The sequence below is a fragment of the Lissotriton vulgaris genome, chromosome 2_1 (assembly GCF_964263255.1).
Source record: "Lissotriton vulgaris chromosome 2_1, aLisVul1.2, whole genome shotgun sequence".
NCBI lineage: Eukaryota > Metazoa > Chordata > Amphibia > Caudata > Salamandridae > Lissotriton > Lissotriton vulgaris.
In genome coordinates, this window is record NC_141687.1 from 2,122,773,845 (window position 1) to 2,122,798,555 (window position 24,711).

Sequence of the window (24,711 nt, forward strand, 5' to 3'; positions counted from 1 at the left end):
AGGACAGACACATGGCCATCCCAGAGTTCAACCAGCTCTTTGAAATTAAAGTAAGGTCCTCTGGGGTCGAGGGCTCCTTTTCGATTGGCCACCAGAAGTGTATAGGTGAGCAGCAGCGGTGAGAGGGACTGCTAGAGAGGCTTTTTGACTTGGCTACTGAATTGCCGCGAAAGAGAGCTTTTGTCTTTGGAAGTGGGCGTTGATTTGCATTGTATAGTTTGTACGTTTGCAGGGTTTAACTATTGGGGAGTGTTCACCTGTGCAGGAACATTGCAGACTGTAGCAGCCGCTTTAATGCACTTAGTACGTAGCCCGCTGTACTTCCATAGATGAGATGTAGTGTATAACGCTGATGACATTTCCAGGAGCAGTGTAGAGCTGTGATGACTTTGTCTAATATCAGAAATGTGCAGCTATGGATTCATTGCCCGTGGTTTCTGGTGCTAAAGACCTCAGATATTGATGCCTCTCTCAACTTGTTTATGCTCCTTGCCGAACCACCCCACTCTAATCATCTTGGTGGCTTATTGCAAAGTTGTGTACTGCTTCTCAGGGTTTGTGTGATTATGCTTAATGGTTTTAGCATCTGACGATGAGCGGTATGTGTGGAGTTTGGGCCTTAGTCACGCCTTGATCTAAATTTGTTTTGCCTAAACAAATATGTACGCAGTTGATATGGTATTTGGCATCTATATCAATAAAAATATGAGCATGTGCTGTCTATTGTGGGTATGTTTGTACCAATAATTGAGAAGTATGTTTTATGACGATTCATTTATTGATGGTGACTACAGTTACCTATTCATTACGGCCAGATGTATGGTGGGGTTAAAAAGTATCCTCCTGGGAAACCTCCTGTTGAGTGGACATTCACAGGTGCATTGTACACACCCGGTGACTTTTCCAAGTGAGATCTATAGTACAGATGACATTGCCAGTTGGTGCATATAATACTTATGACATTGCTGCACCCTATATAGATTGCCATTGGCATCACTAAATGACGTACATCGCTGATGGCATCGCCAAACGCAGTAATGTCCTAATAACCTTGACATTACTAGGCAAGAGATTTTGTGCTCTGGACAATGTCAAATGAGCTCTACAGCAGCACCATAGAATGCTGATGAGATTTACTGGGATATGCAGCTGTGATGATGGCATTGCCTCGTGTAATATAAGGGTGCTGATGAGATTCACTGGGATATGCAGCCGTGATGATGACTTTGCCTCGTTTAATATTGAGTGCTGATGAGATTCACTAGGATATGCAGCGGTGATGATGGCATTGCCTCGTGTAATATTGAGTGCCGATCTGTCATGGCATCCCCTAACAGTGACATCCCCTCTCTGTCTGCGTGTGTTTTTTGCTCTGTGCGCATTTCTGTATCTGTGTCTGTAAGTGCGTTTTTCTGTCTCTTGGTGCACATCTCTGTCTCGGTGTGCGTGTCTCTATCTGCGTGTATTTTTCTGTGTGTGCGTCTATCTCTGTGTGTGCGTCTCTATATGTGCATTTGTCTCTGTAAGTACGTCTCTTCTCTGTGTGTGCATCTTTGTTTCTATGTGTGTCTCTGTCTCTATGTGCGACTCTATACGTGTGTCAGTCTCTATGTGTGCGTGACTGTGCGTGTCTGTGTATGTTTCTATGTGCGTGTCTGTCTCTGTGTGCATTTGTGTGTGTTTGTCTCTATGTGTGTATCGGTGCATGTGTCTCTCTGTATGTTTGTCTCGGTGTATATGTCTACTGTTAGCCCCACTAGCAATGTAAACATGGCATGGGAACTCTATAATACACATACTTACTCCACAGATACATACAAACCTGCCATTGCCTAACACACACAGTGCACAAACCAGCAACCATATCCAGCTAAATATAAACAATGCCACATTCTCTAACTCTAACTAATGCGAGACCTGTTGCAATGTGTCTGTGTGCATACCCAGAGGCGCATACTGCACCAGGGCACGCAGCTCTCCTTTTATTTAAAAGCAATCCGAGCTCGAGGCGCACATGCACGCCTGTGTTATGAGTGCCTCCCGGGGTACATGCGCTCTAACATTATGGAGTCTCAAGGCGAGAGCGGCATGCCCTGTGCCCTGCCCCAGCACAGTCTGTGTGTGTTTGTGTGTGTGATGTGAGAGTGTGTTCGTATGGATGTGTGTTTGGGTGTGTGAGAGAGCGCGAGAGAGTATGTGTCTGTGTGCATACCCAGAGGCGCACACTGCACCAGTGCACACACCTCTCCTTTTATTTAAAAGGATTCCCAGCTTGAGGCGCACAACCACACACACACACACAACCACACAGACACACCCACACAGCCACACACACACAACCACACACACACAACCACACACACAACCACACAGTTAGTGCACCCTTTCACCGGGCACAAACACCACCAGCCGTTAGTGCACGCATCCACCAGGCACACACCTCCAGATGTCAGTGCATGCTTTCACCAGGCACACACACCACCAGCTGTCAGTGCACACTTCCACCAGGCACACACACCACCAGCCATCAGTGCACACTTCCACCAGGCATACACACCACCAGCCATCAGTGCACACATCAATTGTTAACGCATCCACAATTAACTATTGTAGCAATCGCAGTATGGCACAGTTTACTTTTAAACATATTCATCTAAAGCGCAGCATGCCATCCGAGACCTATTGCATTTCTAATGCTTGTTTTGGTATTAGCAGGGACATCTTAAGGATTTTGGGAGCACTGGGCCAAACGTATTTTGGGGGCCCCTGTTTGGAACAGATTTGGATTTATTACCCAGTTACAGCTCTTTCATGCCCTCTTTGGCGGGTTGAGTGCACAGGCACACTCGTCCAAATTCCAAATTTGTGCACATTTAATATTCAGCGATAGTGGTGTGTGTTTCCAATATTGTAACAGAGCAGCAGCTCATTAATATTACTGCAAATAATCTATGTGACACCCTCCCATTTCTCATATGTCAGGTCCTGTTTTAATCTAAAAGAAACTTTTTTATGGATGTTGCATGAAACATAAACACAAGATTTCTCTGCAAAAGACTCTCCCACATCATCCACATTAAAAAATAAATTAAAATAAAACTGTATTTAAAACTATGTGTTTAAGAATTATTCAAATTCATCAGGGCAAAGCTCTCTGCAGATCAGAGCTGGCTGAAAGGCTGGGAGCATGTGCCGGGGCCCACTTGCCCATGCCTTTAAACGTCTTTGGGTATTAATAAACAGAAGCAATCGTATTGGTTGGAGCAGCAGAGACTGGGCGGCTGCGTTTGTGTTGCCTCTCGTTCACTGAGAGTGCGGGTTGGAAAGAGCTGAAGTTCTCATGTCGAGTTGGCCGTGGCAAACAAAACAATCAGATTGACATGCACCCTTCATTTCACTGCGATGGACAGGGTTGTTAAATCATCATTCTTGGACCAGCCCATGTGATGTAAATGTAAATGTACATGTATTTATATAGCGCAAATTGCCCACATTGCAGGCATCTATGCGCTTGCTTAGGGAACGCATCCTGGTATTCCCGGCAGGGTATCCACAAGGTGAAAGCCAGGCATCCCGCCGCGAGGGGCCGTTCGCATGGCTTGCATCGCACATGGGGGGTAACTCCGTTGCGCACCTATGGCTGAGACCCCGCCTGCATTGCATAAAGTGAGTTTAACCTTATATTTTCTGAGTCAGTGCTTTTATTTCAGACAGCACAGCTCCGTAATAGAAGGAGGCAAGCCTTGCTCACTGTTTCCGAGTTGTATGGTCAGTGATTATCTCACCTTGATGGCCATAGTTTGTCGATGACTTCTTGGATTTGTGATCAGCGTGATGACATCATCACTAACTTGATGATACACAATCATGCCTGCCTATGAACATTTACCAGCCAGTCACCTTGCAATGTATGTTTTTCTTTTTATTTTGAATTGAACAATTAATATTGAGACCACAATCTGCAGGTTCAGAAATTGTAGCCCCGGCCATGTGAAAGAAGTGCAGGTGCTGAGCTCCTGAAAGCACCTGCTCAAATTATTCACTGAACCCAGATATCCTACTTGTAAGGCACTTATGCTAGAGCAATCTTCCATCTGACAGCTGAGGAAACGGTTGTGGATTGCTGGTGGCCTGTTGTGTATCGATTTAGATGCCCGTACTTAGGTTTACTGAATCATGTCCTTATATAGGCACAATTTGCATTGCCCTTATTTAGGCATAGAATATCAGTCCTTATTTAGGCATTTGCCATGCAATCCAAATGCAGGCATGGTCACCTACATCCGTCCATCCCATGTCACAATGATTCCTAAAAACCAGACCTTGAGCCATTGGGACATTCCCTGCTTAGATTATTGATTTCTCCAAGAACTCATTTATTATGCAGGAACCACTATACCCGAAGAGTTCATTCATGACGTCTTCCTTCGCCCGACTTTACGTCAATGCTAGCATTCCTAAGTACCTGCCAGGTATAAATATACCTTCACTTACGATGGCAAGTCACGGCTGCATACTTGCACGGCTCGGCTGCATACTTGCACGGCTCAGCTGCATACTTGCACGGCTCAGCTGCATACTTTCACTGCTCGGCTACGAGGCTCCCCACGGCAAGTTCGGAAGTAATTCGAGTCCCCGCCTGACACACTGACTAGACGCTGTCATCCTCCTCACAGAGAATCCATTTTCAGTGTTTTCTGACTCCTCTCATTCTAAGGTATGGAGCAGACTAGAACCTAGAGGGACTCTTGGCATACAAACTATAGCTTACCATACTATAGAAAACAGCACCTACTTCTAACCTAATGCTACACTTAGGTTAGGTACACTGGGGTAGAACTATTTAGAAGCACCAGACGAGTATTCACATTTTAGCCTGTGTTATTTATGTATGTTTAAATGAATATATGTCATAGCTAAAAGACCATGCTATTGCAGTATTATTTCTTCTTACTGCTTACTCCGTACATTTTATATCTCATACTGTCTTAGGATCATAACAGCTCATATCTCTTTCACGAGAAATAAGACTGTTCAATAAATCCTTTTATTAAAATGCCTGTCTATTCTTTCTGTGTAACTTTGCCGAAACAAAGCATGCACAATTGACTGAGTGAAACTGTTATCTATTGTTTCCACGATTTTGAGTCTGTTCCGATTCTAAGGGAAACAAAGTTGTCATGTTTGTTTGTGCGGTTGTCAGAAACTAATCCCTTCTTGTTCATTCGAGAAGTTTCTAGTGACCTCTGAGTTAGCTGGCACGCAAAGTAATTAAGTTTAATATAAGCGATAGAGGCATACTGACTTCAGTCCTATGCCAAAACTATAGTGTATATTATTCCAATACGCAGACCCTGTAAGGGAAATAGGAACTAACCTCTAGGCCCATACTAGACTTGGTGCAGAAGTATGGCACGATTGATGTTACACATGCAGTAAAGTGGTGAAAGCCCTGTCCACTCTTTTTAGAATGGACTGAAGTATGTGCAACTACTAATTAACTACATCAGGCCCTTAATATAGAGCATAAGTCCCCATTGGTTCTGATTTGATTATTCTGCAGCGAGGCACGAGTCCTGTACATTCTGTGATTATAAAATTTGCTCTATTGAGTCCTACATGCTGCTAAACCTTTTTTCTTGGATTGTCCCGGTTTGCTTGTGGATTCGTATTCTTTCCTGATATTAGCATACTTAAATTAACATACAAACCTAGAGTATTGTCAACAATCTCGATAGTTACTGTTTCTGTGGTGCTTCTCATTATTAGTATATATGAGTTTGTTTTTTGAGTCCGGGGTCCTGGTGTAGAACGTTTGTAGTTGGAAAGTCTACGATTTTCAAAATCACAGGGTTTACAAGCACAAAACATCTTTGTGCAATAAACATTTTACGGGGTGAAAAAACCTTTTAGACTTGCAAAAATTGTTTCTGTGGCCTATTACGAATCGCAAAGAGGAGGTGGTTTAAAGGGCCAGCCCTTTCCTAATTGAGTCGCACTGGAATGTGTTAATGATGTACGACTGCCATTGTGTCGAGGGGCACAGGCAGCGTTAAAGAAATGTTTCCATTGGAGGACTTCGAATGTAGTGAGCGAGGTCTGCTGTCCGTTGCAGGCACCCTTCTCTGTGGTGCAGCATGCCCCTGCCTCATTAAGTATTCATGATACAGGAGATGTTGCAGCCTCCTGCGAATATCGATACTTCAGTGCGACTGATTCGTAGATGAATTATTGGAAAAAAAGTATTTGGCCGGTGGCAACTAGTCAGTCTAAAGTTTGGGCCACCATTTGCCACTTGCCCAATGATGTATCATTCCATTGGTGTGTTGGTGGCATGTAAGGCCCCTCGCATAGTTTCTCTATTGATGAGACTAAATGGGGACCTATTTGTGGATGTTTTTCTAGACACAGGTGTTGGGAGGTGGTGACCGGCTAAAACATAAGCTTATATATTTCTTTACTAAGGAACTCGGCAGTCAGAGCATTCTGGCACGGTTCCTTGGCATTTGATGACATCTCCCGTGGCTTTATGCGGATTTCTTTGTTGTAGTTGCTCCTGTTGTCTGTGCACGTACTAGTGGGGAGCTGGGAGTTTTCTCCATATGTCTTCAGTAGTGAGCATCGTCCAAAATTCAATTAGCTAAAGTACTGATGCACGGATGTCGTAGTCTTTTTATATCATTGCTGTTAGTTGAGCTAAATGTTGTGGTCCTTGTTTTTATAACATATTAGCGGAGCAGTACAGCGTTTGTGAGAGCATCATGTAATTCTGCCTCTGCATCATGATATTGTTGTTCCTCATGATGAGGATTATTTGTTTATTAATCACAGTGGGAACCAGGACTCACTCCCTTAATAACTCGTATATGTACTTTTGCTTGTATTTTATTGTTCACCGCCACTGGATTGTCACGTTCAGTGCCTTCTTCCTCGTCCTCAGAAAAGAAGCATTGCTGTCTGTTCACAAGTTCCTGTGTGTGTCTTTGTACAGGACGCGTGTTTGCACTGCAACCTATAGCTGATGCTTAGCCACTGTGATCTGTTTACAGGAAAAGAGGCGTATAGCCATTTGCAATGCTGCTCGGCTGTGGGAGAGACAGCAGAACAGAGAGACTGAGAGCAGAGACAGTGACGTCACTTCCCATAAACCATCACAAATTAATGGGAGTGCAGCGTATGCAAGTCCTGAGGAAAACAGGTCAGTAGTCGGACACATGTTGATTTGGTTTAATTGGTGGAGCTTGTTAGACCTACATTTTCTTACCCTACTGATGTTTTTTTACAGGTTTAAAATATATACATTCTCTTGTTAAGCAAATGCACTGTTCATGGTCTTGTACATGATCGTAAAGGTGTCAGTTAATTGGATATTATCATTACTAATAACACACTGCTGTATTCATGGCAAATTCCACTTTCAATCCACCCACATATTGATCTTCCCGGATTACAAAAAATCTACCCAGAAACAATGCAAATCCTTCGATGCCGTGACGGTCATCCATGGGTTTTGCTCCCACTTTTTCAATACCCTGGAGGAGGCATGGGAGTGGGCGACTGAGCAGCACATCCTCAGAAGCTACCAACCCCCAGGTCATACCACTGAGATGAGATGAGCCCTGCCAGTCCAAGCCGCTACCTGTTCCAGAGCCGTCGATGCCCTAAATCTACAGAAAGACTAGGAAGGCGTAAACACTCCCCATAGTCCTCGGACAAGGATCCTGGGCGTTCCCAAACTGCTGACGAGCTGCTACCCCGCTGACCCCCCCGCACCTCCCCCCAGCTGAGCCGTGTTCTGACTACTGACAAGTAGGTCCATGCATAGGAGGAGGTCCACCCCAATTCTCCAGTATTGAATCTTTCATAGATTCACATGCTTGTATCTTCCCCGTCATCATGGTGGGAGTCTCACTTTAACAGAATGACCACAGCAGTACTAGAAAAATCTGCAAAGACAAATCCTTATAGGGAATCACATTATTTGGTAACCAAACCTCATCATTATTTTGTCCAAAACTCAGCCTAACAGCTGCCAGCCCTGACATCACACTGCCCAGCAGAGCCATCATAACTCAGATTTCCAACTGCCTTCGTGTGAGAAGGAGTCTCCCTGAGCCTTGCTCAGTTCTGTTCCTGAGTGAACTTTTGACCTTTCTAATTGCATGTTTTCTACTGTATGTAAGGTACTGTTTTACATCTAGTATCTAAATATGGCAGAAAGATCTAAAAACAGGATTTCAGGCCCTGCAGATCTTGTGGGAAACCGAGGCTTTATTCTAAAGACCCCTACAAAGACTGTTAGTATTGTCTTCCTCCCAAACATGTAGCTAAGTACTGCAAACACTGCAGGACCTTTTCAGCGAAGACTTTAAGCGACAGAGAGGCACGCTTACTGTTGTGGCTGCAGAAAAAGAAGGCCACCCCAGATTCAGAGGAATCTACTAGCCAATCTTCAAAAAAGAGGAAATCATCTCCTTCAGAGGAAACATTGGATCCTAAGAAGCAAAAAACTAAGGGAAAAGAAACATCTTCTTCTTCTCTCCCTCATACTCCTCTGAAGAAATCCTCAGAGTCAAGGGTAGTGTCTTCAGCTCCGTCATCAAAATCTGTGGCATCCCCGGCGCCTGTTCCTGTGAAGACGATGACACCGTCGACGACGATTTTGTCGACTATTACAATCTCGACGACGACAGCGAAGTCGATGGGAGTGACCAAAACAACGCCGTCGAAGAAAGGTTTGTTAACGACTCCGTCGACGAGAAGAGCATCAACCTCGTCGACGACACCATTGGTGACGACCTTGTCGACGACGGCTCCGTCGACGACAACTCAGATTTCAGCGTCAACGGGAGCATCGACGACGGGTTTTCCGTCGAGGACGACTTTTAAATCACCAAAGTCGAAATCTGTAATATCTGTAAGGTCTTTTTATGCGTCGACGGGCTCGTCGACGGTCAAGAAAACTACGGAATTTACTACGTGGATGAAGATTTCTCCCCTTCCTCCATCAAATCTGCTGGATTTACTGGAATCCGAGGATGAAGAGTCAATAGGTGTAATTTACAGACCTTCTCAGCTACAGATTAAGAGTCAAGACTGATGAAGAGGAGTGCCAAGAGGTTCAAGAGGTTTACTCTTTCCAAGATCGCCCAGTTTGTGAATCCAAAAGGTATGAGTCGTTCCAACAATCATATGAGTATGAGGAGGAAGAGGAACCGCATCCTGAGGAGAGGGAAGAGTCTATCTCAATGCCTGTTTCTCTGGTGACTGACTTACGTCACATGATCAATGACTATTATCGTCGTTTTCCTGAAGCGAACGCTCCTGCCTCAAATACTGCAAGTGCTCCTGCCCAAGTTCCGGTAGTTCAACCTACACCTACAGTGCAAACAATGCAATCTCCTCCAATTATTACAATAAGGGATGACTTCGCAGAGAGTGATGGAGAAGACAAGTGTGAAACGGAGCCGTGTTGTGACCTGGAGGAACCTGGTATAACGAGGGACAGGCACTCAGAACACCGAGAGTTAATGTCCTGCGGCCCTCTTTCCTTTCAAGTAGAGAGCCACTTCTCCCGCAGGAGAACTAATAGAGTGAGACGTGGTCAGAAGAAGGGTAGGAGTCTCCAGTTGAAAGGGAGATCCCGGAAGACGCCAAAGCACGCGTGTTCGGGAAGGAGGTCCAGAGCGAGTGGAACCCTTTCGGAGGAAGAGAAGCAGACGGAACCAAGACAGTGCCAGGACGAGAAGCAGACGATCCCAGGATAGAACGAGGACGAGAAGTAGACGGTCCAGGTGCCGAGCAAAGACCAGAGGCAGCCCAACCACCGAGGCATACGGAGACAGCGGGCGCCGAAGAGGAGAAGTGGTCGGAGGACTGGTGGTCGTCCCCCGGAGGATGCTGTGAGGCCGCCGTAGCTCAGGAGAGGTGCGGCCCCCTGCGGTACGTGAACCGGGACAAAGGGGCACTAACGTAAGGGAAGGGAGGGGGGGCGAGTTCAAGGAACTCAAGGGACACTTGAAGGGGGTGAATAACTCACATGCACGTGGTTTTCTTTCCCGTCGTCATCTTTTTCGTATTTCCTCACACTTCCATCACAGCCTTCCTTTTTCATTGGGGCCAACGTCCACCACTGTAGCTAAAACGGACGGGCCCTCAAAGCTTCCCCCTGAGCCTGCATTTCGTATTGCTCAGGGACATAAGAAGAGACACTGAAGGAAGGCTAATCTGAGCCTTTCTTCGTCCCTCATTAGCATCCACAACCCTTGGTCCTTCCCGACCTGGTGATGGCACGGTTCGCTCTTTAAACAAACACTTTGTCTATTAGGACAACCCCATTGGCCGCCTCTTTGTTTGTTTGTTTTTGTTTACTCTGGGAGGTGCCATCAGCCCGTGAAGGATCCAACCTACGTCGAGTCAGGACCATCTCAGCTTTCCTCACCAAAAAACTCTTCACTGTGTTCACTACCATTTCTGTTGTGCTTAAATTCAATAAATGTCGCCATCATTCAACTGTCAATAAGATCTCCTCGCTTTATTTTCCACCCATCCCTCTCACACCTGGTGTCAGAAGTGGGATTTGGGGGAAATGGAGGCGGCGTTGAGGAAGATGACTTAAAGCCAAGAGAAACTGGAATGCTGCATGAAAAGGTTTCTGAACACAACAGAGGAAGACCGGGTGAACTTACACAAGTCTCTTACAGAACAAGGAGAGACACAAGAGGCAGTAATCACAAAGTTGGCAGATACCCTGGGACAACAAAGAATAATGCTGGTTTTCCTTCGGTGGTTTTACAAAAATATGCTGAAGGAGAGGACCCTGATTTTTTTATTGCCAATTTTGAATGCATGGCCAGAGCCGCAGGGTGGGGCCAAGACGAATGGGGTCCATATCTTGGACCACTGTTGTCGGGAGAGCTCCAAGCGGCCTATCTGGCTGTAAATCCCTCAGGCCTCACACCCTATGATGATGTTAAGAGGAGTATCCTTGAGAGATTAGGAGTAGATGAGGACACCTACCCATCCGCTTACGCCAGATGAAAGAGGGTCCACAAGAAACTCCCCGTGCTTTAGCCTATAGGGTAAAGGATATGGCGGACCGGTGGTTGAAGCCCCACCTCTCTACCAAGGAGGAGATAATGGAGAAAGTATATCTTGAGCAGTATCTATCCTCCCTGTATCAGCATATACAGAAGTGGGTACAACAGCATACCGGACTAACCCTGGACAGGGCTATTGACATAGCCAGTGCGTTTCATAGGGCTCAAGAATCCCATGAAGATGCGAAGTGAGGCACTGGAAACATTCGGGCCCACCACCAAGACCCCGAGACCCGTACCCCCTCCTCGCAAACAGGAACCCCTCGCGTTTCAACCAGGACCTCTAGTAATACCTCCCCGAGTCTCTGCCCCGTCAGGACCCAGATGCTTCAACTGTGGTAATATAGGCCACATAGCTCGGCTCTGCCCCCAGAAGGAGGAGCCAATGGAGGTATACCATAAAGGGGGAGGGATGACCTGATACAATTGTTGGTTCCCCAGTCCCATAGGGAAAAGGTATTGTTCTTGGCACACAGCCACTTGCTGGGGGGACACTTTGGGGAAGAAAATACCAAAAATACTATCTTACGGAGGTTCTACTGGCCAGGCATTTACTCCGAAGTAAGGAGGTACTGTAAGGAATGTGCTATTTGTCAAAAGAATAGCAGGTCCCTGCCAGCTAGAGGACCCTTACGACCTTTGCCCAATATTCAGGAACCCTTTTCCAGGGTTGGCATGGACATCATAGGTCCCTTTCCACCCTCACGCAGTGGTTGTCGTTTTGTATTAGTCCTGGTTGACTATGCCACTCGCTTTCCAGAAGCCGTAGCTTTACGCCAACCTAACGCCACACAAATGCCCAAAGCAATGGTTAACATCCTTTCAAGGGTAGGGTTCCCCAAAGAATTAATCACAGACCAGGGAACACCTTTAATGTCTCGTCTCATGCGAGAAGTGTGTCTCTCGTTGAACATCAAGCAGATCCGTACCTCAGCGTACCACCCCAAGAAAGATGGGTTGGTGGAACGCTACAATGCCACCCGCAAAACCACCTTGAGAAAGCTACTGAATTTGGGGACCCAGAAGTGGGAGGACATGCTCCCTTTGGCCCTTTTTGCCATTAGATGTCAAGTGCAGAAAAGCACAGGCTTTTCGCCCTTTGAGTTATTATACTGCTGGCAACCCCGCACACTGCTGGACATGCTGCAGGAGGGATAGGAGGAGGAGCCTGAGGGAGTCAAACCCCTTTCAGAGTATGCTGCAAACCTGAAAACATATCTAGGGCAGATCCGAGAAATAGTCCAAACCCATATGGAACAGGCCCAAACATTGCAGAAAAACCAGTATGATAAGAAGGTAAAAACCTGGTCATTTGACCTCAATGATTATGTACTGATAATGATGCCCACCTCTGACCACAAGTTGTTGGGACAGTGGCAAGATCTGTTCCGCATTATGGAGAGGGTTACTCCCGTTACCTATCGGATAGAACTAGATCCCAAAAAGAAAAACAGACAAATATACCATATTAACCTGTTGAAAAAATGGGAAGGGGCTGTCCCGGTTCAGTTGGGGTTTATCCAGACTTCTGAACCCCTACTCCTACAGATCATAGATCCAGACATTCCAGAAGAAAAGAAAGCAGAATTTGAGGCCCAAATGGTACCCTACAAGAGATGTTCTCTCTGTGTATGGGAAGGGCACATCTGGCAGAACATGTTATCTCTACCCTCCTCCCTCTACCCCCCACCCCCTAGGTGCAAAGGTAAAATTGCGACCTTATCGCATACCGGAGTCACATAGGCTGGCCATTGACAAAGAGGTGCAACAGCTGTTGCAAATGGGGATTATTGAACCTTCCCATAGTGAGCGGAATTCTCCCATAGTGCTTGTACCTAAACCAGATGGATCAAAAAGATTCTGCATTGTCTTATGGGAGGTGAACAAGATCTCCCAATTCTATTCCTACCCCCTCCCAAGGTACGATGAATTGGTAGAGCGGTTGGGCAAAGCCAAATACATCAGCACCCTAGACCTCTGTAAGGGGTATTGGAAGGTGCCCTTTAAACCCCGGGATCGAGAGAAAACCGCCTTTTCCACCCCCAGTGGGTTGTATCATTTTCTTGTTCTCCCTTTCGGTCTCCATGGGGCTCCTGCCACCTTTCAGCACTTAATGAACACTGTGCTGAAACCCTGTTCAGCGTTTTCGGCAGCATATATCGATGACATAGTCATCTATAGCTCCTCCTGGGATGACCATATGACCCATATGGAAAAAGTACTACAAGCCCTGAAGGAGGCCGGTTTAGCTGTAAACCCCACAACAAGTCGACTGGCAGCACGATTAGTGAAGTACCTTGGCCACCTCTTGGGGGAAGGGTATATACAACCACAAGCCGAGAAGGTAGCCGCCATAGCCAATATCCCATTTCCCCAGACAAAGAGAGAACAAAGGGCGTTCTTTGGGGTTGTAGGGTACTATAGGAGATTTATTTCTAATTTTTCACAGACAGCCTCTCTCCTGACTGACCTACTTCAGAAAAACAGACAAACCGAAAAAGCCTTAAGACATCCCACCCCCTCTCTCCTTTTCTGCATTTAGCCAGTTGAAAACCGCCCTGACCTGCCATCCAGTGTTACTCTGTCCTGATTATTCGTGACCATTTATTTTACAGACAGATGCATCAGAAGCAGGTCTGGGAGCAGTATTATCCCAAGTAGATCAGCAGGGACGAAAACGGCCAGTGCTGTACATAAGTAGGAAACTGTTTCCCCGCGAGATAAACTATGCGGTTATTGAAAAGGAGGCACTCTCCATAAAATGGGCGATAGAACCCCTGAAAAATTACCTTGAGGGTAGGGATTCACCCTGTTTACGGATCATGCCCCGTTGGAATGGTTATCACGAAATAAGGGACATAACAACCGAATCCTGAGGTGGTTCTTAGCATAGCAACCTTATCGATTTCAGACCAAACATAGAAAGGGAAAAAAACAAAGAAATGCTGACTATCTCTCCCGGTATCCGATTGACCCGATTCTTGCTAGCAAGAATTTAAGCGAAAGGAGATGTGAAACGGAGCTGTGTTGTCACCCAGAGGAGCCTGGTATAACGAGGGACAGGCACTCAGAACACCAAGAGTTAATGTCCTGCGGCCCTCTTTCCCTTCAAGTCGAGGAACCACTCCTCCCGCAGGAGAACCAATGGAGTGAGACGCGGTCAGAAGAAGGGGAGGAGTCTACAGTTGAAAGGGAGATCCCGGAAGACGCCAAGGCGCACATGTTTGGGAAGGAGGTCCGGAGCGAGTGGAACCCTTTCGGAGGAAGAGAAGCAGACAGAACCAAGACAGCGGCAGGACAAGAGGCAGACGATCCCAGGATAGAGCGAAGACGAGAAGTAGATGGTCCGAGTGCCGAGCAAAGACCAGAAGCAGACCAACCACCGAGGCATACGGAGACAACGGGCGCCGAAGAGGAGGAGTGGTCGGAGGACTGTGGTCCCCCTGGAGGATGCTGTGAGACCGCCGTAGCTCAGGAGAGGTGCGGCCCCCTGCGGTACGTGAACCGGGGCAAAGGGGCACTAACGTAAGGGAAGGGAGCGGGGAGGCGACTTCAAGGAACTCAAGGGACAATTGGAGGGGGTGAATAACTCATGTGCACCTGGGTTTCTCCCTCACAGCCTTCCTTTTCTCATTGGGGCCAAGGTCCGCCACTGTATCTAAAACAGACGGGCCCACAAAGCCCCCCCCCCCCTGTCCACTCCCCCCCCCCCTTCCCCCCCCCCCCCCCCACTCCAGCCTGCATTTCGTATTGCTCAGGGACATAAGAAGAGACACTGGAAGAAGGCTAATCTGAGCCTTTCTTAGTCCCTCATTGGCATCCACTATCCTTGGTCCTTCCCAACCTGGGGGTGGCACGGTTCGCGCTATAAACAAATGCTTTGTCTATTAGGACAACCGCATTGACCGCCTCTTTGTTTGTTTGTTTTTGTTAACTCTGGGAGGTGCCATCAGCCCGTGAAGAAGAAGACGTACCCGATCCAACCAACGCCGAGTCAAGACCATCTCAGCTTTCCTCACCAAAAAACTCTTCATCATGTTCACTACCATTTCTGTTGTGCTTAAATTCAATAAATGTTGCTATCATTCAACTGCCAATAAGACCTCCTCGCTTTATTTTCCACCCATCCCTCTCACACCCAGGCAGAAGAAGGGGAACTTCTTCAAGATACTCCTGTAGGAATTGAATGGGATCAATATATATTACCTACAATGCCATCTCCATCGCTGTCACCAGCAAACTCTCCACCACAAGACATTGGAGGATTCCATGACATTATGGAAAAAGCCTCAAAGAGATTTGAGCTTCCGCTTCCAGTACAGGAAGCAGAGTGTTTCCTATACGACTTCAAAGAGGAGTCAAGGAAGTCTATGAGATCAATCCCCATCATTGAGCATATCTGGGATGAAGGCTTGAAGATCATGAAAACTCCAGCCTCAGTGGCAGCTTTGGTGCTCATGATAGAGAAAAAATATCACGTACCTGAGTCTTCTCCTGCATGTTTGGTTGGACATCCGCATCCAGAATCAGTAGTGATGCAAGCGGCTCAGAGGCAATCTAAAAATCCTGTCTCGACTTCTGTAGCCCCACCCGCCCCCGACAAAGAAGGAAGACGAATGGACGGCGCGGTGAAGCGTTTTGCGGTGATGGCAGCGGCTTCCATTAGAGCTGCAAACGCGCTAGCTCTGATCAGTCGCTATAACAGGCAAATGTGGTTTGATATAGCGCCATTGTTGGCTCACCTACCAGATGACAAAAAAGAAGAAGCAGCCGCCATTTTACAAGACGGGGATAGGGTGGCCTCCCAATCCAACAATATCGCTATGGATATTACATCAGTAGCGTTTATACAAATGGCAGGAGCATGGCTCTCCGAAGACAATGATGGATTAAAGCCACTTCTTTCAGACCCGAGGTGAGGTACAAGAAAAAATTGTGGTCATGCCTTTCGACTGAGAAAATCTCTTTGGGAAGCATATAGACGATGCTCTCCATGGAATTAAGGCTGACACGGACACAGCCCGAGCTCTGGGGCCTCTTCAACAAGGCAGATTCCAGTCCTTTCCGAAGAGAGGTTCTAGAGGCCAATCAATCAAAGGCCTTCGTACCAGTCCAACAGGTACCAACCTTATAGTCAGCAAGGGTATCGCCAGTATTCAAACAACCAGCAGTATTGTTCCTCAAACTCCTCTTATCACCAGCAATCCACAGGAAAGAACGCTGTGAGAGGAAAAGTGCAGCAATCCAATAGACAACAGTGACTTTCTCAAGGGGCGCGCCACCTGGTCAGACATCAACAACGGCCATTACCTTTCTCTCTTTTCTCAGCAATGGCTGTTGATAACAACAGACAGATGGGTACTAGATGTGATTAATCAAGGCCATACCCTGGAATTTATACAGAATCCCCCAAATCAACCACCTGTTCACAGACAGCAACAACATCTGTCAGCTCTAAAAGCAGAAGTATTATCTCTTGCAGTAAAAGGGGCAATAGAGGAAGTTCTGTTTCCTCAGCAAGGGAAAGGATTTTACTCACATTTCTTTGTGATAAAGAAAAAGCAGACATCAAAATGGAGCCAGGTAATAGACCTGAGAGGTCTGAACCAATTCATCAAGAAGATCCCCTTTCGTATGCTATCCCTTCAGGAAATACTCCTGCTGTTTCGCAAGGAGACTTCATGACATCCCTGGACCTCTTAGATGCCTATTTCCAAATTCCGATTCACATAAATCACAGGAAATATCTGCGTTTTGTAGTGGCGGGGCGCCACTACCAATTCAAAGTCTAGCCCTTTGGGCTAAAATCGGCACCAAGGGTCTTCACAAAATGCATGGCGCCGGTAGCAGCTCACCCCTCAGGTCACCAGATTTTTCCATATCTGGACGATGGGCTCATAAAAGATTTAGCTTGCAAGGAAGTTATGAACTCCCTGCATTGCTACATGGATCTCTTTCATTGCCTGGGTCTTCGAATCAACTTGGAAAAGTCGTTCCTTATTCCGTCACAATCCCTTCAATTCCTAGGAGCTATGCTTCACGCAAAGGAAGCAAAAGCTTATCCGTCAAAGGAGCGAGCTCAGAAGATCTTAAATCTGGCGTCAAATCTGCAATTAAAAAAGTGCACTTCAGTGAAAATTTACAAGTCCTTGTTGGGGATGATGTCTTTCTGTATCCCCTTACTTCTCAATTGCCGATTGCACATGAGGCCTCTGCAAGAGCTTCTAGACAAGTAATAGATTCAATCTCAAGGATCCTTCGACAATTGGATTACCATCACTCCTCAGATTCAAGATGCCCTGTCATGGTGGAGGATCAGAAGACATTTAACAAAAGGCCTGCTTTTAGAGCCTCAACGTCCCAGTTAGGTTATGATGACAGATGCATCGCTTCAAGGTTGGGGAGCGCATCTCCAAGACCTCAAAATACAGGGACATAGGTCCGACCACGAAGCTCAACTTCATATCAACCTGTTGAAGCTAAAAGCAGTGTTCTTGGGGTTGCAGGCATTCCTCCCTAGAATACACGATTCTACGGTAATGGTCAGGACGGACAGTACAATGATAATGTTCTACCTATTAAAACAAGGAAGTACAAGGTCAAAGCTCCGGTCAAAACAAGCACAGGAGATTTGGAGATGGGTACTGCTTCACAATATCTCTCTTCAAGTCCAGCACGTTCCAGGGATATACAACACAAGGGCAGGTATCCTGAGCAGATCAGCCAGTGTTTCTCACGAGTGGGAACTAGCTCAGAATCCGCTCCTAAGAGTGTTTCATCGGTGGGGCACCCCATCATTAGATCTGTTAGCAAACCAACACAACTCAAAATGCAAGCACTTTGCAAGCAGGTTCCCTCAGGCAGGATCGTGGGACAACGCACTGCATCTACCTTGGACAGGAATGTTCGTGTATGCATTTCCTCCATTCCCTCTGATATCGAGAGTGCTTCGGAAAATGTGATCAGAGCCATGTCACCTAGTTCTGATAGCCCCAGCATTACCGAGACAAGCCTGGTTCTCAGAGCTTCTCCAGTTGTCAATGGCCCCAGAATTCAATTTCCACTATCTCAGGATCTGATCTCTATGAACAACGGACAAATTCTCCACCCAAATTTGACATCGCTGAACTTGTTAGCCTGGAACCTTCTCAAACATTAATTCCAATCCCTAAATATTTTGCAAGAATGCCGGGATATACTTACACAATCTCGGGCACTTTCAACAAATAAAACACATACAGCAAAATGGAAGAGATTTTGCCAGTGGTGTGCATCTCCAGCTCTACATCCCTTTTCTGCCTCTCCAAAGCAAATCCTCCCATACCTTTTGCATCTGGCCAAAGCAGGTCTATATCAGGCGTCACTAAAGGTACACCTAGCACAGATTTCAAGATATAGAAGAGTTCCTAACCAACCATCGCTATGGTCACAAAGAGTGATAAAAGAATTTCTCAAATGGCTTTTCAGAGTGTTTCCTCCGATTCAACACCCTGTAGTCCCTTGGTAGCTTATTACGGTTCTAACACAGCTCAGGAAACCACTGTTTGAACCCGTGAATAAAGCGGAGTTACAGTTTCTTTCTTGGAAAACGGCTTTGCTGTTAGCTTTCACGTCAGCTAGGAGAGTCAACGAGATTCAAGCTTTCTCAATTGCAGAACCATTTCTTCAGTTTTGGCAAGATAAAGTTACACTAAGAACAAATCCAAAATTAATTCCTAAGGTCCCGTCTATTTTTCATCTCAATGAACCTGTAGTGTTTCCTACATTTTTTGGAAAACCTTCGGAAGCGGAGGGGGCTCTACACTCTCTAGACATTAGATGATGTTTGAAATGCTACACTGACAGAACAAAGTCGTTTAGGAAAACAAACCAACTATTTGTAGCCTTTTCTGGGCCTAGAAAAGGTCTACCACTATCTAGATCTAGTATCTCAAGGTGGATAACTTCTACCATTACCATATGCCACGAGAAAGCTGGAAAACCTCTGCTATACAGAGTGCATGCGCATTCCACGAGAAAAATGGCAACTTCAGCAGCTCTGTTCGCGGGAGTATCGCTTCCAAGCATCTGCAGAGCGGTGACGTGGAAAATATGCACACCTTCACTAGACACTGTTGTCTAGACACTGCGTGGAAAGAAGATGCAGCAGTGAGAAAAGCAGTTCTCTGTCATTTGTTTCAATAAGGTATTTCGCAAACTGTTTTTATATCAAAGTATGGTTGTATATATGAAACTATGCATTTTAATAGTCTCTCTTATATGAATATTGTTTTTGCATATACATTTTCTTACATTTCCTGTTCATTACCACAGGATGGCACCCAAGAGTTTATATTTCCTAATATTTAGGAGCAGAGCCCGGAGATATAGAGGGTTCTATCCTGGAGATGCGTACTGCTCTCTATTCTGATACAAGCATGCGAATCTATAAAAGATTCAATACTGGAGAAAAAACTAGTTACTTACCTGTACACCATGGTTCTCTAGTATTATCTTTCATAGATTCACATGCGGCCCTCCCCGTTTCTCAGGTAGACCATTTTATCTCTGGATATATTCTTGTTTCTCACTTGGGGCTTGAAATCTGAGGTGTGATGGCTCTGCTGGGGAGTGTGATGTCACGGCTGCCAGCTGGTTGGCTGAGTTTCGGACCAACTAATGATGAGGTTTGGTTACCAAATAATGTGATTCCCTATGGGATTTTTCTATGTAGTTTTTTCTAGTACTGCTGTGGCCATTCTGTTACCATGAGACTCCCACCATGACGACAGGGAAGATACAAGCATGTGAATCTATGAAAGTTAATACTGGAGACCCATATTGTACTAGTTTTTTTCCCCGTTATGTTTTACTTAGCTTGTTGAAATAATTTGGGCGACAGATGCTTCTGGGGTGAAAATGTGGGGTGGGTAGTTGTTGGGGTGTGTTTCTGTGTTTTTGTTCTATATGTTTTGTTTATTTTTATGAAGATTTTATCCGTGTATGTCCTGCACTGCAACTCTTGTGGCGGCCTCAGTCGCCTTCTTCTGACCCCCTACACTTACCTCATTGCTGAATTTAGTCTTCTTTCATGGAATGTCAATGGCCTCCTAGATCATATTAAACTTACATCGGTCCACAAATTCCTTAGGCACTACCAACCGGGTGTCTCGCTGTTGCAGGAAACTCATCTCTTGCGTATTCTATGCCCCTTTCTGCGCAGGTTGAGTTTTGACTATGCTTATCACTCAGGTTTTAGCAGGGGTTCCAGAGGAATAGCGATACTACTCCATAAACATTTCTCTCTGGTTATTGCCAAAGTCATAAATGACTCTCAGGGCTAATACCCTGGGGTGGTCAAGACACTAGAGGGAAAACCCTACAATATTCTTAGCATTTATATACCCCCTTATGCGCAAGCAAACCTTCAGGAAACTTACCGAAGTTATTGCTGGACTGCCATGTGGGGTACTTCTCATCAGGAATGAGTTTAATGCTGCCCCAGTCCCAGATATGGATGCCCCGGTCCCCCCTCACAGCCGCCAAGACCTATCCAAGACCTTTGTGTCTTGGATGAACTCCTTAGGATTATGCAACATTTGTTGGGTGTGGCATCCTCAAGAACGGGCACACACTCACACTTCTGCCTCTACGAAAGCCCTATCACGGATTGACCACATACCTCTCCCGGCCACAGATTCCACCTCAGCTACTAGTGTACTGCCCTTGGGCATCTCTAACTGCTCCCCCAATTGCTTGGACTCAGGGTTCCACTTAAGCGTAGCAGACCCATGCCTGGTACCTCACAGATGACAGCTTTCTCAGCCACCTGTTTGAAGAACTGCGTTCCTATTTTGAAATGACAGGACAGTCCAGAAGGCGAGTACCCTATGGGCGGCAAGCAAGGCCACACTCTGGGGGGTGGCCAACACATACCTTAAATATGCAGACAGTGACAGACAGCCGTAAAACGAAGCTTGAATCCTGCATCCTCCACCTGGAGCCAACGGTGGCATCCAACATGACTGAGTCCCTTGGCCGACAATAAGAAATAGACTGAACTTCTTTGCTGCAGCTTGCTTATCATGAAGCCCATCAATGCTTGCGGGCATCCATTCAACGTATTTATGAATATGGCAATAAAAGTACTGCACTCTTATAAATAGAGTAGCTACCAGAGACACTGGTTTCCGGTGCATTCCCTCATTTGATGATTCAAGCAGATCCTTGTTTAACACCAGAGGCAAATACGAGGATGTTTGCAGATTACTATGAAGGCTTTATGCCCAGCTGCCGAGGCCTGCCCGTAAGATCGCCCAACCTCTCTTGCCAGATGTTCTCCTCTCCCATCTCACTCCAATCCAGCGGGCAACTCTGAACTGTCCTATTACTGAGGAGGAGGTCCTCGCTGCAATTCAGCACCTGAAACCCAGGAAGACCCCAGGGCTGGAGGATTTTCTAATTAAATACTACTCCAAGCTTTGTGATATTGTCACCCCACATCTCCTTAAGGCAATATAATGAGGCAGGGACAATGGTTCCCTTTCTCCAGATCTAGACCTTGTCACAATCGTGGTCATTCCCAAGATGGATCATACAACCACCAGCTGTACCTCATATCGTCTTATCTCCCTAATCAATACTAACCAAGATCTTTGCAAACAGACTGCAACCAGTACTTAACAATCTGAACCACCCAGATTAATGTGGCTTTATGCCTAACCATAGCATGAGACATTGCCTTTGTCTCGTCCAAACAGACCTGGCTAATCTCCATGACAATGGGTGAGTGGTAACTGCTGTTCATGGACTACGAAAATTCCTTTGATGCTGTGGAGTGATTCAATGCTGTGGACTGATTTGATGCTTCAGTGCATGTGTTTTTGTGCCATGTTTCATAAATTGGTTGGCCTCCTTTACTTGAGGCCCTGGGCGCATGTTCTCATCAACAATGTGCTATCCTGTGAGTTTCCAGTTAGACACAGGACTAGGCAGGGTTGCCCTCTTTCCCCGAACCTCTTCCCTCTTGCTATAGAACCCCGCCAGTATCATTCATGATGCTCAGCTGCAAGGATGGTAATGGAGTGAGACGTTGGAGGACAGAATCAAATCAATCAATGCATTTGTAGAGCACACTACTCACCCGCGAGGGTCTCAAGGCACTGGGGGGAGGGGAGTGCTGCTACTGCTTGAACAGCCAGGTGTTGAGGAGTCTCCTGAAGGTCAGCAGGTCCTGGGTCTGCCGCAGGTGGATGGGGAGGGCGTTCCATGTCTTGATGACGAGGTAGGAGAATGATCTGCCGCCATCGGTCGCTCGTCGGATGCGGGGGACCGTGGCAAGGGTGAGGTCAGCGGAGCGCTGCTGGTGGTTCATGGTGTAGAAGGTGAGTCGCTCGTTGAGGTATGCTGGTCTGGTTTTGTGGAGTGCTTTGTGAGCGTGGGTGAGGAGCGTGTAGGTGATCCTCTTGATGACAGAACCGCTCCATATGCAAATGATGTCCTTCTTTTTCTCACTTACCCTCCAGCATCAGGCCCAAGGACACTAGAAATCCTGCAACACTTGAGGATGCCTCGGAGCTTTGGGTGAACCGGGGTAAATCACTCTTAGTCCCTCTGCGAGGTGACAATTCTGAGTGAGACTGGCAGTCTGGTATATCGATTCATTGTCTCTACTTCAAGTACTTAGGGGTCCATATAGCGACGGTGCCAGAACTCACGCGGAGTCTTAATCTTACTCCTCTTCATATTCTGGGCCGGGTCACACTTATTAAAATGATGACACTCCCATGCTTCCTATGCACCCTGCAATACTCCCCTCCCCCCCACAAGATTCTGCTAAGACTTCAGCCCTTCCTTTTGGAGGGGTCAACCCCCATCTATTGCCCTTGCTAAATGTCACCGCTTTGTTTACGATGGTGGCCAAGGAGTGTTGGATATCCGTCTGTATTTCTAGGCATCCCAGTTCCTGGTTGTTAATGATTGTTTGATGTAGGTTGTAGTGACCAGGCTTACCAATTCGAATTGGTTCGCCTCAGTCTGGATGGAGTGATTCAGTATCTCTATGGCAGACCTTATCCCCTCCATCCTTCTGAGGTGATTGGAACGATTTTCCTGGTGTGGCAGGCAGCCAACAGTTTCCTTGGCTGGTACAAGAAATTGGCCCAGCAAACCCGCTGCTGGAGGGGGCGACGGTTAGAACACATGGCATGACTGGAGGGATTTCGACACTGGGACCTGATTGGAGTCATTTTACTGGGGGACGTGTGGCATAGTTCTCACATGCACTCCTTTACAGACCTACAGAATCACTTGAAACTTTCCCATACCCAGTTTCATAAGTACCTGAGACACACACTTGGACATTATCAGACACATTTAATTTAACTGAACTGCCTAATTTTAGCCCCTGGAGGATAGGTTATTGAGGGACAACTTGGGTCGAAAGGAGGATTTTCCAGCTTTATCACTCCCTGGTTTTGTAATGCTCGAGATGTTTGATCAGCTCTGGTGGAGGTGGGAGAGGTGGGTTGGAGACCTAGAGAATGTGAAGTGGTGGGAGGCATGCATGTTCCCGTGCCCCCCCCCACCCCTCACCGGGAACATGTAATATCAGCACAGCTCAGATTAGCTTAACTACACTATCTGCACCTCACCTAAATGAAACCCCAAAGACTCTGGCATGCAGGCCTTCTCCCCAAACCTAACTGCACCCGATGTCTCTCCCCTGGGGCAGATTTCTCTCATATGGCGTGGCAGTGTCCTGTAATCTTCTGATATTGGAGTCAGAATGGTTGATCCTTCTCTAGAATCTTGGAAAAGCCTGCTGACACTGAAATTAGCTTTCCTCGGTCTTTTGAATGAATTTCGGAGTGTGATGGGTGATAGAATACTGGTTTGCCTGGCAACGCTTGTGGCCAAAAGAGATATAGCGAGATATTGGAGCTGCCACAAACCCATAGCCTGGCACTGTGGAGATCTGGCATGGACTGGTGTGCCAAACAGGTAGAGCCGTTTTATATCGCTGGATGCTGTCCCCGAAAATTCTGAAGATGTGGGGTAAATGGTAGGGGTATTATCGTGTGTCTTCTATGCCAGAAATTGTGTTTGTAGGTGCTCCAGTTCCTTTGTAATTTCTGGAGATAGGAAGCGGTGGGATAGTGTGGCTTTGAATGGGAAACAATTCTTTCTTTTATTCTGTTGTATCTTACCTTCATAATCAATAAAAAATTGCTTATAAAAAAAACCTTTATTAAATACTATAAGGGGTCTCTGTTTGGAAGAGACCCTATGTACCTGCGCCTTCTAGAGAGCGATTCATATGATTTATTAAACCCTTTTTACGATTCGGTCACATTACAAAATCGCCAAATGACAGACCATAGCATGGCATACTTCAATCCAAATGCCTGGTAGTATCTTTCATAATTTGGAACGTTTTCCCCAATTAAGTCACTAGGATAATCCCCATCTGCGAGGTTGAACGGAGAAAGCAAAAGAATTAATTTGTTTGCCCCAATTAATGCGATCATTTCTTCTGCTTTCTCCATTCATCATCGCGGATGAAGCTTATTGAGGAGATGGTCTTGTATTTCCACTCTACTTCTGTATAATACCACTGCATATGATCTGTCTT

The 24,711-nt window shown here is 46.3% G+C and overlaps 1 protein-coding gene across 2 annotated transcripts in view; it reads left to right on the forward strand.

The window, feature by feature from the left end:
* The window catches only part of LRRC49 (leucine rich repeat containing 49), a 1,183,445-nt gene that overhangs the window by 823,734 nt on the left and 335,000 nt on the right, over positions 1-24,711 (forward strand). For both annotated transcript variants that reach the window (XM_086959021.1, XM_086959022.1), the window contains one exon: positions 7,050-7,198. In XM_086959021.1, coding sequence (XP_086815147.1) covers positions 7,050-7,198 — 149 coding nt within the window. The remainder of the gene's footprint in view (positions 1-7,049; positions 7,199-24,711) is intronic.